Raw genomic sequence first — 14542 nt, 5'->3', positions numbered from 1 at the left:
GTGACCTTTTGTAAGTAGTGCCTGGATGATTCAGTGTGGAGAAACTCTAGAGACAGCGTGTGTATTAACCTGTGGATTTTTCTGTGAGTATTTGGTGGCAGTCTGACGAAGTTGCTTCGGAAGACGGCGTTAGCCGCGGAGCTCAGCTCAGAGCAAAATGAGATGAATGGGAGGGGAGATGATGACGTGACTCCCACACCCGCCTTAACTGTCAGTCCCCCACAAATACAGTCTCTCGGAATTTGCATAAGCACACCCCTTCACTTCAATTTTAACTTACAAAGTGATCAAAACTCTTGTTTATATCCTGCGTCCTCTCATTAAACTTGTATCCCGCATTACCTGTGGGCATGTGAAACGCCAGCGGTAGCCTGTCTATGAACTTAATTTAAAGTTTAGGTTTACACCTTGCTTTCTTTCCGAGGTAGCAGCACTCATGAATATGGTAGTATATGTCACTTGCTCGCTTCTTATTGTTTCGCTGCCTTCTCAATTATATAATGCATGTTTTCTTAAGCGCTTTTTGGAGGTCTTCCTGGTTTTCTACGCACTGCGTTGACAGTCAGTTCACGTGATTACGTGGGAGGCGTGATGATGTCACACGAAACTCCGCCCCCCACGTCTTTCCAGCTCAACTCTATTACAGTTAATGGAGAAAAATACCTTCCAGTTATGACCATTAGGCGTAGAATTTCAAAATGAAACCTGCCCAACTTTTGTAAGTAAGCTGTAAGGAATGAGCCTGCCAAATTTCAGCCTTCTACCTACACGGGAAGTTGGAGAATTAGTGATGAGTCAGTGAGTGAGTGAGTGAGTGAGTGAGTGAGTGAGTGAGTGAGTGAGTGAGTGAGTGAATGAGTGAGTGAGGGCTTTGCCTTTTATTAGTATAGATATGTTTATATGTATGTATATATATATATATGTATGTGTGTGTGTATATATATAAATATATATATGTGTGTGTGTGTGTATATGTATGTAGATATGTATATATGTATATATATATGTGGATGTGTGTGTGTGTGTATATATATATGTATGTGTGCATATATATATGTATGTGTGTGTATATGTATATATGTATATGTGTATATATGTTTATGTGTGTGTATATATATGCACACCTCCTCCAGACCACGAGGGGGCGATCGCCCTGGTTATGTTGGGGGCCACGGGTAAAGGGCTTGGAAGCCCAGCCCTGTAGGGACCCGTGGCCACTGCCAGGCGGCACCCCGGTGCATGAACAACCCTGGAGCCCAGCACTTCCGCCACACCAGGAAGTGCTGGGGGGAAAAAGACAGGGGACACCCGGAGGGCCGGGAAACAGCTGAAGCCCATCCGGGTTCCTATTTAAGGGGCTGCCTCCCTTCAGTCGAGAGTGGAAGTCGGGTGGAAGTGGACAGAGCTGGAGAGAGGACTGGAGGCGGCCAAGAGAGAGGCACGAAGGACTGTGTGGCCTGGACTTTGGGGGATCGGTGCTGGAGGCACTGGGGGTGCACGTGAAGTAAACTCTTGTAAATATTGTAAATAAAGGGTGTGTTGGGTGAACCTAAGATGTCCGTCTGTCTGTGTCCAGGCCAGTGTTCACAATATAGATATATATGACAGCAACACTCATAACCGTGACAAAACAATTACATTGACAATCATGTTACGTTATTTTCAAAATGTTTCCTTTTCTTTTTCATTACTTCTTTAACACATTACTTCTCCACTGCAAAGCGCGGGTATTTTGCTAGTCTTTTATAAAATTTGGCAGGGTAGCCATCAGGGCCTGCTGGTTTCCCAGTCTGAAGTGAGTTTATAGCATCTAGCAATTCTGAGAGTGCCAGAGGTTTATCCAATTTCTCTGCACAGAGTGTATCTAGTTGTGGTATCTGTAATACATCCAAAAGCGCATAAGATTGTGTCTTGTCTTCTTTAAACTGAGTAGAATATAAGGACTTGTAGTAGCCTCTAAATGTGTGCATTATATTTTTATGGTCAATGATTTTGTGTCTATCTGTGTTGGTAATTACTGATATTGCATCGCGAACTTCCTGCTTGTGGATCTGTTGAGCTAAGATCTTATTAGCCTTCTCTCCATATTCATAGTAATGATGTTGTGATTTAAAAATGAGTTGTTCTGTTTCTTTTCTTGTCAAGAGGATGAGTTCTGATTGCAAAGCCCGTCTTTTCCTGTGAAGTGCCTCATTTGGACACCTGGTATGTTCTTGATCTATTCCGGTAATTTCACTGATTAGCTCTGATGCCTTCTTGGTTTCCAATTTATTTTTGTAGGAAAGATATGAAATAATTTGTCCATTTCAGAAAGCCTTCAGAATTTCCCAGAGTATTCATGCAGAGACATCTGAGGATGTATTTGTCTCTAAAAAATCGATTTGCTTGGAAATAAACTGTACAGTTCTCATCTGCTAATAAAAGTGGGTTAAGACAGCAGCTGTGACACAAGTATGTGGGGCATAATGATTTGAGCTCCATTATCAAAAGGGCATTGGTCGGAGATAACAATAGTATCATAGCTGCAAGATTTAATCGTTTGCAAGAAATTGTTATCTATAGAGAAATAATGAATTATTGAGTAACAGTGATGTACTGGTGAGAAAAAGGAATATGTTCTTGAGTTTGGGTTTAGAAATTTCCAGGGGCCAGATAAGTTGTGATCAATTACAAACTGTGTAATTGTTTTTGTAGTGTTAGATGTCATTGCCCCCAGAGGCAGGAAACCTATCTAGGCTTGGATTTAAAACACAATTAAAGTCCCCACCCATTATAATTTAATGAGTATTCTAATTAGGAATGGATGCAAAAACGTTTTGGATGAAGTCCCTATCATCCTCATCGGATGCATAGATATTTATCAAAAATCACCTTACAGTTAAATAAATTACCCATGATGATCACATGTCATCCTTCAGAATCACATACTACATCTGATACTACAAATGAAATTGTTCAATGTATAAGAATTCCCACACACCTCTAGTGTTCTTTGTATAGCTGGAGTGGAATATTTGGCCAGTCCAATCTCTGTGCAACCAAAACTGATTAGATTTGAAATTAGATTAGAAACAGCTTGCTCTCTTTCTAATCCCTCCCCCTCCCCATTTTACCTCTTTATGTGAGGCTAGACTACACTTCACAAAGTCCCAGTCCTTTGACATACCTTGAGACAGCACGTCCAGAACAAAACAAGCCCACCAACAGTGGTGTATAAGTATTTTGACAGATGTGACCGATTTGCTTGGGAGAAAAATATGAGTCCTGTTCAATGATTTTGCATGTGATGAAGGTGTCATGATCCAGGCTATGCGATCAGATTTAAGGAAAGCTTCACTACTAAGTTTTCAAACAGAAAACACACCCTAAACTTGTCCTGGCTGAAAATAGCAACAGCACTGGACCCACAGTTCAAAGACCTTAGATGCCTCCCAAAATCAGAGAGGGAAGAGGTATGAGAAAGCATAAGGGAAAGACTGCAAAATATAATACTCCAAACAGCAGATGCCATACCACATGAAAGGAAAAGCTCACTCTTTGTCTATGCATCTGACTTAGATGATGGTACAGATGAAATTGCTAACATTTTGGATTGTTAAAAATCAGAAGCCATTATTCTGAAGGAGATGTCCACTGCAGTAGTGGGCAAATCATTCAGGGATTTATGAGGATTTAGCTCATTTCACCCAAAAATACTTGGCATCTCCCCTTTGACTGTCCCATGCGGGAGGCTTTTCTCACTGTCTGGTCATATTGTAAAGAAAAAAGGGCTGCACTCAGCTAAAAGTGTGGACAGGCTTGTTTGTCAAAGCAACTGACTCAGTAACAAGAAACATGACTTGAGCTTATATTTTTTGGCAGATTTTTGTTAGAATTTCTTTTTTTTAAAAGTGAACTAGACTGTTTCAGTAAACTATTTATTATTCATAAATCTTTGTTTGAAAATGATTGGGCAGTTTTGTCACAGTCCAACATAACAACAAAAGGCTCTTAGTCAAATAATTAAATTTTATCATTAATTCAAGGTTTATTTTAATTTCAAACTTGTTATTTATTATAAGTCTAATACCTTTTAATAAGTATTATTGCTAGTTTCTACCTGCACTTTCATTTTTTGTTTGTAATAAATTGACACTGAATATGCAGTAAAATATATAATATACTATGATATAGATTATACTATAGAAAAAACAAAATAATTATTTTCAATGGTATAACAACATTATTGTATTTGTGATTGATCACACAATTAATCACCAAGGTCTGTGATTAATTGTGATTAAAAAATTATTAATTTCTCAGCCCTAATATATATATAAATAAATAATAGTTATTTACCATCAATGTTATAACCAATACTGCTTCTCAGTAAAAGCGCATACAGTCAGTAAAGAACATAAGACAGCATGCACATACAGTGTGGTACAGTGGTGGTATTGTGCTACAGTGGTGTCTCATTTCTTTTTTTTTATCTGAGTTTTCTAATTAATCATTGCAGACATTGTTATGCATATGCATAGCACATGTACAATATAATTACTGGTTGGAGTTCCATTTTTTTCCTTTCCTTCTATCTGTGTCAACTTACCTTTGTGTGCTCAGGTAAGCAGTGTGTTCTTGCCTGGTGCATTCGTGATTAGCACATATTTTTTAATGATTGTCTCATTTTGCTTGGCTTTTCTATACATTCATAATGGCTAACACGGTACAACACCCTAGTACTACAAACATACAATTTAACCTGAAATACTATTTGCAAAAATAAATATAACCATAACACCATTTCTAAAATAACTCCCTTAAACATGTTCTCGTTTACTTTCTCTGCTTTTTCTCTACCGTGAATTGCATGCTTTTATCTTACCATGATTTTAAAAATAGGTACTCTTTTCTTTCTTTCTTTCTTTCTTTCTTTCTTTCTTTCTTCTAAAATTAAAATCTAAAGCTTACACCTTTAAGAACCCTCCTATTGCTTACACTTTTATAAATTGTGTCTTGCCTACTTCAGTCATAGTCTCAAGTACTTTACACTGGGAGGTAAATTTAATTGCATCACAACTTTTCAATACATTTCTATTCAAATGAAAACAATATTTTAATGGAAATTACATTATTTTAATAATTTTAAAGGATAACGGTGTAAAGTATTCACTATGCTAATTTAATGTGCATTATATATAATCATAACAGAACAGAACAATTTGATACAAGGCATAAATATGAAGCCACTGTTGAAAGACTAAAAATTATTTAATACTATGAATGTCACAAATCTCTGATGATTTCTAATACTGCATTCCGTAAGTTGCTTCAAAGTTGTTTTGACTATTCTAATTTTATCCTTCCATTTCTGTTCCATACCTGCCAGAATATGCTGTCAATTGTGTTGCCAAGGAAGCCTTCCCTTGTTTCGGAAGACAAAAGTTTTGGACCCAAGATTGTCATGAATTCATCAAAATCCACTTGGCCATCTCCTAAAATGAAAGAATATGGCAAGTTAGTGTGTTTAAACATTTAATATTTGAATGCACATATTTATTTTCTGCTTTGGAGGAGCCTGTTCAGCCAGTATAACTAGACCCCAAGAGTCACAGGAAACATTTTCTTTCTCCACAATCCCACAAAGCTATTTTAATATTTGTAAGTTTCATGAACTTATTGGGTTTATTTGCCAGTGATAAATGCTAACCAGAAATTCCGATATGATTGAACCATTCATGGTGATACATATATGACATTAATTTAGTTCTCCACACCTAGGAGCTAAAGAGATGTATCACACAGGAGCTGTGAATTTCCCACCTGTGTGACCCACTTGCTAAGACTAGTGCTATAACAGCCTGCAGAAATGCAGTGATTATTAGAAAGAGGTCACTCGCTTTATTAGATTGTCATACTCTGCCTGACCCTTTACTGCACTGCTAAAATCATCCATCACTTTTGACATGCTAACCATAATATGGCTGTGAATCAAAACTGGGTCAGTGTACACACATATAAAAAATGAGTGTAAAAATCAAATATAATAAGTAAAACAAGCAAGCAAAGCAAACTAGTAATTTTCACTGTTTGTCATTTATGCTAAATACTTATATTTAAGAGCAGGCACCTTTAGGCTTCATTAACTCTAGATACTATAAAACAAGTATTACCGTAATGTATTAGGGATATTGTTTTGGTGACTTGATAAGTAAATTAAAACTGCAACAATATAGGCAGTACAGAATGCACAAGAAAAAAAAAATAATACACAGATGAGAATCAAACTGTGTTGTTAATATTACAAAAACAACCCACACTGCATATATAGCACATTCAGTATCTAATGAAATAGGGCTGAAGGTCATCAAGCGACATGACATTCTTGTTCAAAATGTCTGCTTTTTAATAGAAAGTGTGCATCAAACTCACTGAGAAATTTTTTTTGCATATTATGCTTTTTCTACATAAATCCTATAAACTTGACGTTCCATGTTATAGTAAAAATTAATAAAATGTTGATGTGAAATGTAAATTGTATGAAGTCTAAATATCAAATAAACAATTTCACAAAAGTTTTTGCATCTCTGTGGTGGTTACAATGTATGTATTCATGCATAACTGATTATGGCTTGTGCCTTGAGGATTTTCTTTACGTCACTGACTTCTTTATTTTTTTTCAATAAATGTAAAACAGAAGCTCCCAATTCACATTTCTGAAAAAAATGTATTTCATTTAAAAAGCCATCAATACACTATCCAAAAAGCATGTAGATCATGAGTAAACATGGACAGTGAAGACATAAATATACTGTGGCTATAAGTTTGTTTTTTTTTTTAAGATCTTTCAGTACCACCGACATACTGTACACTCACCTAATGTTCTCTGAGCTGACAAAGTAAATATGGCAATTTAACATTTGGAAGGTATTCCAAAAAACCTTTTCTTCAATGCATCAGGACACATAATTACGTATGAATATACATCTATTACCCTTTAAAGACCGCAAATCAGACAAATCTCACAGAATGTGAACAGTGCAGAACTGAAACATATATTGACAGGGTAAGCATTTAATCCCACATAACTGGTGCCACAATTGAACAATGCTAACCCGTTCACCATCATGGCACTCACACAGACAGCTGAATAAAATTTAGTAAATTACATTACATACAAAATATTAAAGGCTAAATAAATTTTTCAGCTTTAAATCATTGTATGCTGTGAAAGGCAGCATATATATGCATTCAAACTCATCGAATTAAGGACATCAGATGTAGGACCTCCTGCAACCAGAAGCCATGTTTTGGCTACAGGATTCACAAAATGGAAGCACCTACAGCAAAATCAAAATGACACCAGAAACAAGCAAAATATTTTTAACAAAGTAATATAACCTTTCAGTGCAAAAATAAACCAGATATTTGGAATCTTCATAGTCCAAAACACTTTATTGACATTTAAAGATTATAAAAAGAACTAAATTAAGGTAAAGAAAATGAAAAAGAAAAATGGAATAACAGTTTCCTAAGTTAGCATGATGGCTTGATAAGAAAATTTATTCAACAACAAATGCGCATCAATCTGTGTCTGCAGTCAACTCAATAGTGTATTTTCAAACTGACAGTTCTTTCTCCATTAAGTTAACTGGAGTTTTCTCTTGAAAGACCCCTCACATATTACTCAAAGTAAATCAATCACGTTTTATACAAATAAGACACTTTATCAAGCTACCTTGCAGGATGTGACTTGTCAAATGAAGGGGCATTTCTTCATTTTCATCAAGAATTCTTCACATATCATATATACTTACAAATCATATTCTGTATATACTTTTACTCAGAGCTGTAATAAAAAATGACTTTTTTTGTTTTTCCATTCTTTTACTTACAGTCTTTGTGTATTCCAATTACTTACTGTTCCTCCATAAGCTGCAAGAAAAAGCTGTCAAACCAGTTATATGACCATCTGAACTTGTCATGATTAATAAAGTTTACATAGGTAAGCAACTATAGAACTGAAAAAAAGCTTAGGCAATCAATGGGCATTCCAGCTCTTTTTAGTAAATCAAATCATTTAGCATGGCGTATGAGCAAAAACCAGATATGTTGGCTTACTAACAGCTTGTTATTCAGTTTAAGTACATACCATTTTTATACTTCAAATAGCAAAATACCCCACGCTTCGCAGCGGCGAAGCACTGTCTTAAAATTTTTATTAAGAAGAAAATTAAACCTTTTTAAACTGAGGGAAAATATACCAATAATTATTTGTTAATGATCTCTTTGTATACCACATTGTCATTTCGGCCCTCCGGTTGTAATATGACCAAGCTGTGCGCTGAGCTTACTCTTGAGCATGCAATGTACAGTTGGCCATGTGAAAAGTAATCTTGTTTCAGATCTCACAGCTTGGATTGCTGCTGTAATAATCGGTTTGAGTTTCATGGTTTGTTTCAATTATGACAGTATTTGCAGGATTTGTGTTGAAGAGACATTCGGCATCTGTCAAGCGTTGTAGGCACACAACCGGTTTTATCGATAACTTCACATCCAGCTTTTGAGAGTTTAAACATTCAAAAACATCAAAGTGTCCTCTACTGAAATCGTCACCTGTGAATCTAAGATGTTTAAGAGGCATTGGCGGTTGTCCAAAGGTGTAAAATATTTGGCCATTTCAGTACACTTGAAAGCGACAACCAAACAATTCAGCGGCAGCCATCAACTCACATACAGAACCATAGGTGAAGGGCTTAAGCATTTCACTGTTATAGTGCTCCTGTGTAGTATAATTATCTCCTGTACCGTCATCAGTTCACACCTTGAACCTGTCCCAGTCATTCAATACATAAGACACAATGTTCCTCCGGATATCAAGAGTGAGCCTGATATGGCCATGCAATATGTAACAAAGAGAATGGAAAAGGTAGTTGCCATCTCCGGGCATGGAAACCAGTCGGTAAGTGACAGTTCTTTGATTGATGGTGATCACCTCGATAGACATGTTAATAGGGGTATGGTTGGAACGATAAAGGAAACGGTGACCGAGCTGCAGGCTATGGACGTACAGTGGAACCACGGTTCACGAACGTCCCGGTTCACGTACAACTCGGTTCACGACCAAAAAGCTTGCCAAACTTTTGCCTCGGTTCATAACCACAAACTCGGTATACGAACAAGCCAGTTTCCCTTGCCTACCTAAGCTGAGCTGAGAGAGAGAGAGAGCAAGAGCGAGCGAGCACGTGCCTGCTGGGGAGGGGGAGGAGGAGATTGCTGCACTGTTTGCCTGCCTATCTGCAGCCAGTAAGTGCAAGCCAACCATCCCCCCAATTCCACGTGCCTGCTGGGGAGGGGGAGGAGGAGATTGCTGCACGTGTTTGCCTGCCTATCTGCAGGCTGTACGTGCTAGCACACCATCCCCCCCACCACAGGCAGCCTGAGAGAGAAAGAAGAGAGAGAGAAAGCGAGCGACTGCTGCAAGAGCTCTGTTCATTGTTCTCCTTCCATTGGCTTCTAAGCAAGTGATGAGTGGTGAGAAGAAAATTTTGAAGAAAATTGAAATCGAAGTAAAGAAAGAAATTACATGAGGTGGAAAAACCGTTTACCAGTTTACTCATTTACCAATTTGAGAACCCTCGTGCTTTCAAGCAGCACAACGTAAACAAAGCAAGACTGCCAGCAAACATGATGGGTTGGGTCACAAGAACTTTGTTTTTGGAATGGCTGCATGAGGCTTTCACTCCCACCAGTTAAACAGCTAAAAGCACCAGAAACCCAAGAGATCACAAGAGAAAAAAAACATGTGAAGGAAAACACTTCATGCCAGAACTCGACTCATGCAAGGTTAGTTTTCTTGGTGGTTTTTGTATTACGGATTTTTCAAAAGTTAATTTTTCAGTTCATAATGCGATTTGTTGCAAATGTTCGCTATTTTCCTTGTGCTTAAAACTCATGAAAGTGTTTGCAGATGGAGTTTTTCATAGCGTGATTAGGTGAAATGTTACCTTTCTCTTTTTTCAAATGTTCCTTTTTTTCCGCTGTGCTTAAAACTCATTTTATAAAAAGTGTTTACAGCGATCAGGCTTTAAGTTTAATAGCATGATCTCCTGCAATCTTACTTTTTTGGTTGCTTGTGAGTTGGTTTTTAAATGCACTTCGGATTTGGTTGATGTTCCTTTTTTTCTGCTGTGCTTAAAACTCATTTTAAAAAATGCTGCGAGCACCTGCTACAGAGAGATTAGAGAGCACGAGCGAGCAAGCGCAGAGAGAGAGCGCGCAGCTGACAGGGAAGGGATGGGGGGGATAGGTGTGTGTGTGTGTGTGTGTGTGTGTGCGCGCTAGTGCTACAGAGAGAGAGAGAGCGTGTGAGCCAGGCTGCTCCTGTAGCTGAGGGAGGGAGGGAGGGGCTTTGTTGGTGTGTGTGCTACAGGGAGAGAGCGTGAGCGAGCCAGCTCATGTAGCTGAGCAGGGAGCCTGGGTGTTTTGTGTCAGTGTTATTCAATGTTTTTACATTAGTTTACTATTACACTGTGCATTCTATGGTGTAATTAACTATATTTGTGCTTAATCTTTACATATTTTTACATATTTACATACAGTTTGTACGGTCTGGAACGGATTAATTGTATTTACATATAATACTATGGGGGAAACTGCTTCGGTTCACGACCAACTCGGTTTACGACCAAAGTTCTGGAACGAATTATGGTCGTGAACCGAGGTTCCACTGTATATATGTACGTAAGTAGGATTCAGTTAGCGCTGGGAACACGCATACCAAATTTCGTGAAGATGGGGCCATAAATAAGAAAGTTCAACATGGCCGACGTTGTTGACCGTTATGACCGTTACGCGTAGAACTTTGAAATGAAACCTGCCTAACTTTTGTAAGTAAGCTGTAAGGAATGAGCCTGCCAAATTTCAGCCTTCTACCTACACGGGAAGTTGGAGAATTAGTGACGTTGGAAAGTTCAATATGGCGTCCGACAGTGGCGTCATACCACCGAAATAAGTATGTACATCAGTTTTGGTTAGCGCAGGGAAGCCTCCTACCAAATTTCGTGAAGATGGGGCCATAAATAAGAAAGTTCAAAATGGCGGACGTTGTCGACCGTTATGACTGTTACGCATAGAATTTCATATCGAAACCTGCTTAACTTTTGTAATTAAGCTGTAAGGAATGAGCCTGCCAAATTTCAGCCTTCTACCTACACGGGAAGTTGGAGAATTAGTGATGAGTGAGTGAGTTAGTGAGTGAGTGAGTGAGTGAGTGAGTGAGTGAGTGAGTGAGTGAGTGAGTGAGTGAGTGAGTGAGTGAGTCAGTGAGGGCTTTGTCTTTTATTAGTATAGACTAGCAAAATACCCGCGCTTCGCAGCAGAGAAGTAGTGTGTTAAAGAAGCAATGAAAAAGAACAGGAAACATTTTTAAAATAACGTAACATGATTGTCAATGTAATTGTTTTGTCACTGTTGTGAGTGATGAGTGTTGCTGTCAAATATATATATATTTACACACACACACATAAACATATATATATATACATACACACACACATATATAAACATATATATACATATACATACATATCTACATATATACACACACAGCTATTTCGTATCAGTGCAATACGCTGCTTGTTAAAACGGATGACTCCCGCTCTTACGTGCAAGTCTGCGTGGATATTATGAACTATCGTATTTGTTGAAGTTCTATTTATATTTTAAATAGAAGGAATTTTTATTTAGTCGACAGAAATATCTTTGGTAGGAATGGTAAAAACAGACAGGAATATTATTCATGAATAAATCAACTCAAACCTTAAACAACTTATAATATTTTGCTCCCATAAAAATATATCCTGTCTAAATTATACAAGTTAGAAATAAAGTAAACATTAAAAGAACAAACATTCAAATTTCTTTACTCTTATGTAATTTTATATAAAAAATAAACTTAGATTTTAAATATCCCAAAAGATTTTGCTCTCCATAAAAATATATCCTGTCAAAATTATACAAATTAAAATATGAACATGCTGCATAACAAAACCTGGAAATATAAATAAAATGTGTTCCTTTCAGCAATAACAAATCAAATCATTCAGTTGTCTTTGCTCTTATGTCATTTTAGAGCGGACGCCTGGCATCATTTTTTGGCAACAAGTTCGTTTATGTTTGGTGTGAGGTTCTGTGTTGTGGAGATTCTCAGGATGGATTGCAGGTGCTCATCAGTGAGGCGACTCCTGTGTACTGTTTTGTTAGTCTTTATCACTGAGAAGAGCTTCTCACACAGATATGTGCTACCAAACATGCAGAAGGTTCGAGCCGCATGTAGACGGACTTTTTTTGTTCTTCAAAGTCACCAAAGCGCTGTGCAAACTCAGTGCGCAGTGCGCTCAGTTTATCAGCAAAGTGCGTATTTTGGGAACACCGTAGTGACGACTTGGTTTAACATTACTTGGCAACAGGGAAAGTAGGGCAATTTGCACTGGTGCATTTGTGTCTCCCATAAAAGCAGCTTCACTTGAAATCACTTTGTGATTGTGCACGGGTAAAAACGTCCGCTGAAGTGTCAGATTCTTATTTAATTCTTCTGCTTTCTGTATCTTCTGCATTGCATTCAGGTTACCCTGATGTTTTGTCTCATAGTGCCGTCTTAGATTAAATTCTGTAATTACAGCCACATTAGCTCCACAAATGAGACACACGGGCTCAGTAAACATATACTCAGCCTCCCATCGGTTTTTAAAGGCTCTATTTTCAGAATCAACTTTTCTCTTCAGCATCGTGTGAGCTAGCTTCACAATAACTTGCAGCATCATAAGCATAATCATCAGCTAGACTTGATTAACGCGGTAAGTGTTCGGCAAGGCAGCTGAAGCGCTGCATTATGGGATCTGTAGTTTATTGTGTTACCAGCGCTTCATATACCCGGGCCATTAATAACAATAATACAGTATATAAAATGATCTCACGGGCCGGATATAATTACACGCTGGGCCGGATGTGGCCCGCGCCCTTGAGTTTTACACATATGGACTAAATAGAACTTGAAAAGATATATTTTTCAAATGTGATCGCGCAATTCAGATAGAGTTGACGCGCCCTACAGCCTGCATGCCTCAATAAGTCATCCTCCCGTTGCTCTTACTTTTTTACCGTTCATCTAATGAATACACTGAGTATGGCTTTACCAAAACAATCATTGATGGCGAATAAAGTATGCATTATTCGAGTATGTAGATCGGGATATATATATACATATATATATATATACTAGCAAAATACCCGCGCTTCGCAGCGGAGAAGTAGTGTGTTAAAGAAGCAATGAAAAAGAAAAGGAAACATTTTGAAAATAACGTAACATGATTGTCAATGTTATTGTTTTGTCACTGTTGTGAGTGATGAGTGTTGCTGTCATATATATATATATATATATATATATAAATATAAATATAAATATATATACACACATACATACACACACATATATACACACAAATACATATATATATATACATACACACACACATATATATACATATACATATATATCTACATATATACACACACAGCTATTTCGTATCAGTGCAATACGCTGTTTGTTAAAACGGATGACACCCGCTCTTACGTGCAAGTCTGCGTGGATATTATGAACTATCGTATTTGTTCAAGTTCTATTTAAATTTTAAATAGAAGGAATTTTTATTTAGTCGACAGAAATATCTTTGGTAGGAATGGTAAAACAGACAGGAATATTATTCCTGAATAAATCAACTCAAACCTTAAACAACTTATAATATTTTGCTCTCCATAAAAATATATCCTGTCTAAATTATACAAGTTAGAAATAAAGTAAACATTAAAAGAACAAACATTCAAATTTCTTTACTCTTATGTAATTTTATATTTTATAAAAATAAACTTAGATTTTAAATATCCCAAAAGATTTTGCTCTCCATAAAAATATATCCTGTCAAAATTATACAAATTCAAATATGAACATGCTGCATAACAAAACCTGGAAATATAAATAAAATGTGTTCCTTTCAGCAATAACAAATCAAATCATTCAGTTGTCTTTGCTCATATGTCATTTTAGAGCTGGACGCCTGGCATCTTTTTGGCAACAGGTTCGTTTCTGTTTGGTGTGAGGTTCTGTGTTGTGGAGATTCTCAGGATGGATTGCAGGTGCTCATCAGTGAGGCGACTCCTGTGTGCTGTTTTGTTAGTCTTTATCACTGAGAAGAGCTTCTCACACAGATATGTGCTACCAAACATGCACAAGGTTCGAGCCGCATGTAGCGGACTTTTTGTTCTTCAAAGTCACCAAAGCGCCGTGCAAACTCAGTGCGCAGTGCGCTCAGTTTATCAGCAAAGTGCGATTTGGGAACACCGTAGTGACGACTTGGTTTAACATTACTTGGTAATAGGGAAAGTGGGGCAAGTGGTTGTGTCTCCCATAAAGCAGTCTCAATTGAAATCACTTTGTGATTGTGCACGGGTAAAAACGTCCGCTGAAGTGTCAGATTCTTATTTAATTCTTCTGCTTTCTGTATCT

The 14542-nt window shown here is 37.4% G+C and overlaps 1 protein-coding gene across 1 annotated transcript in view; it reads right to left on the bottom strand.

The window, feature by feature from the left end:
• The window catches only part of caln1 (calneuron 1), a 323053-nt gene that overhangs the window by 204206 nt on the left and 104305 nt on the right, over positions 1 to 14542 (bottom strand). The window contains exon 4 of the mRNA XM_039756994.1: positions 5362 to 5474. Coding sequence (XP_039612928.1) covers positions 5362 to 5474 — 113 coding nt within the window. The remainder of the gene's footprint in view (positions 1 to 5361; positions 5475 to 14542) is intronic.

This window comes from Polypterus senegalus, chromosome 6 (genome assembly GCF_016835505.1).
Source record: "Polypterus senegalus isolate Bchr_013 chromosome 6, ASM1683550v1, whole genome shotgun sequence".
NCBI classification, from domain to species: domain Eukaryota; kingdom Metazoa; phylum Chordata; class Cladistia; order Polypteriformes; family Polypteridae; genus Polypterus; species Polypterus senegalus.
This window is presented reverse-complemented; position numbering and strand designations above follow the sequence as displayed.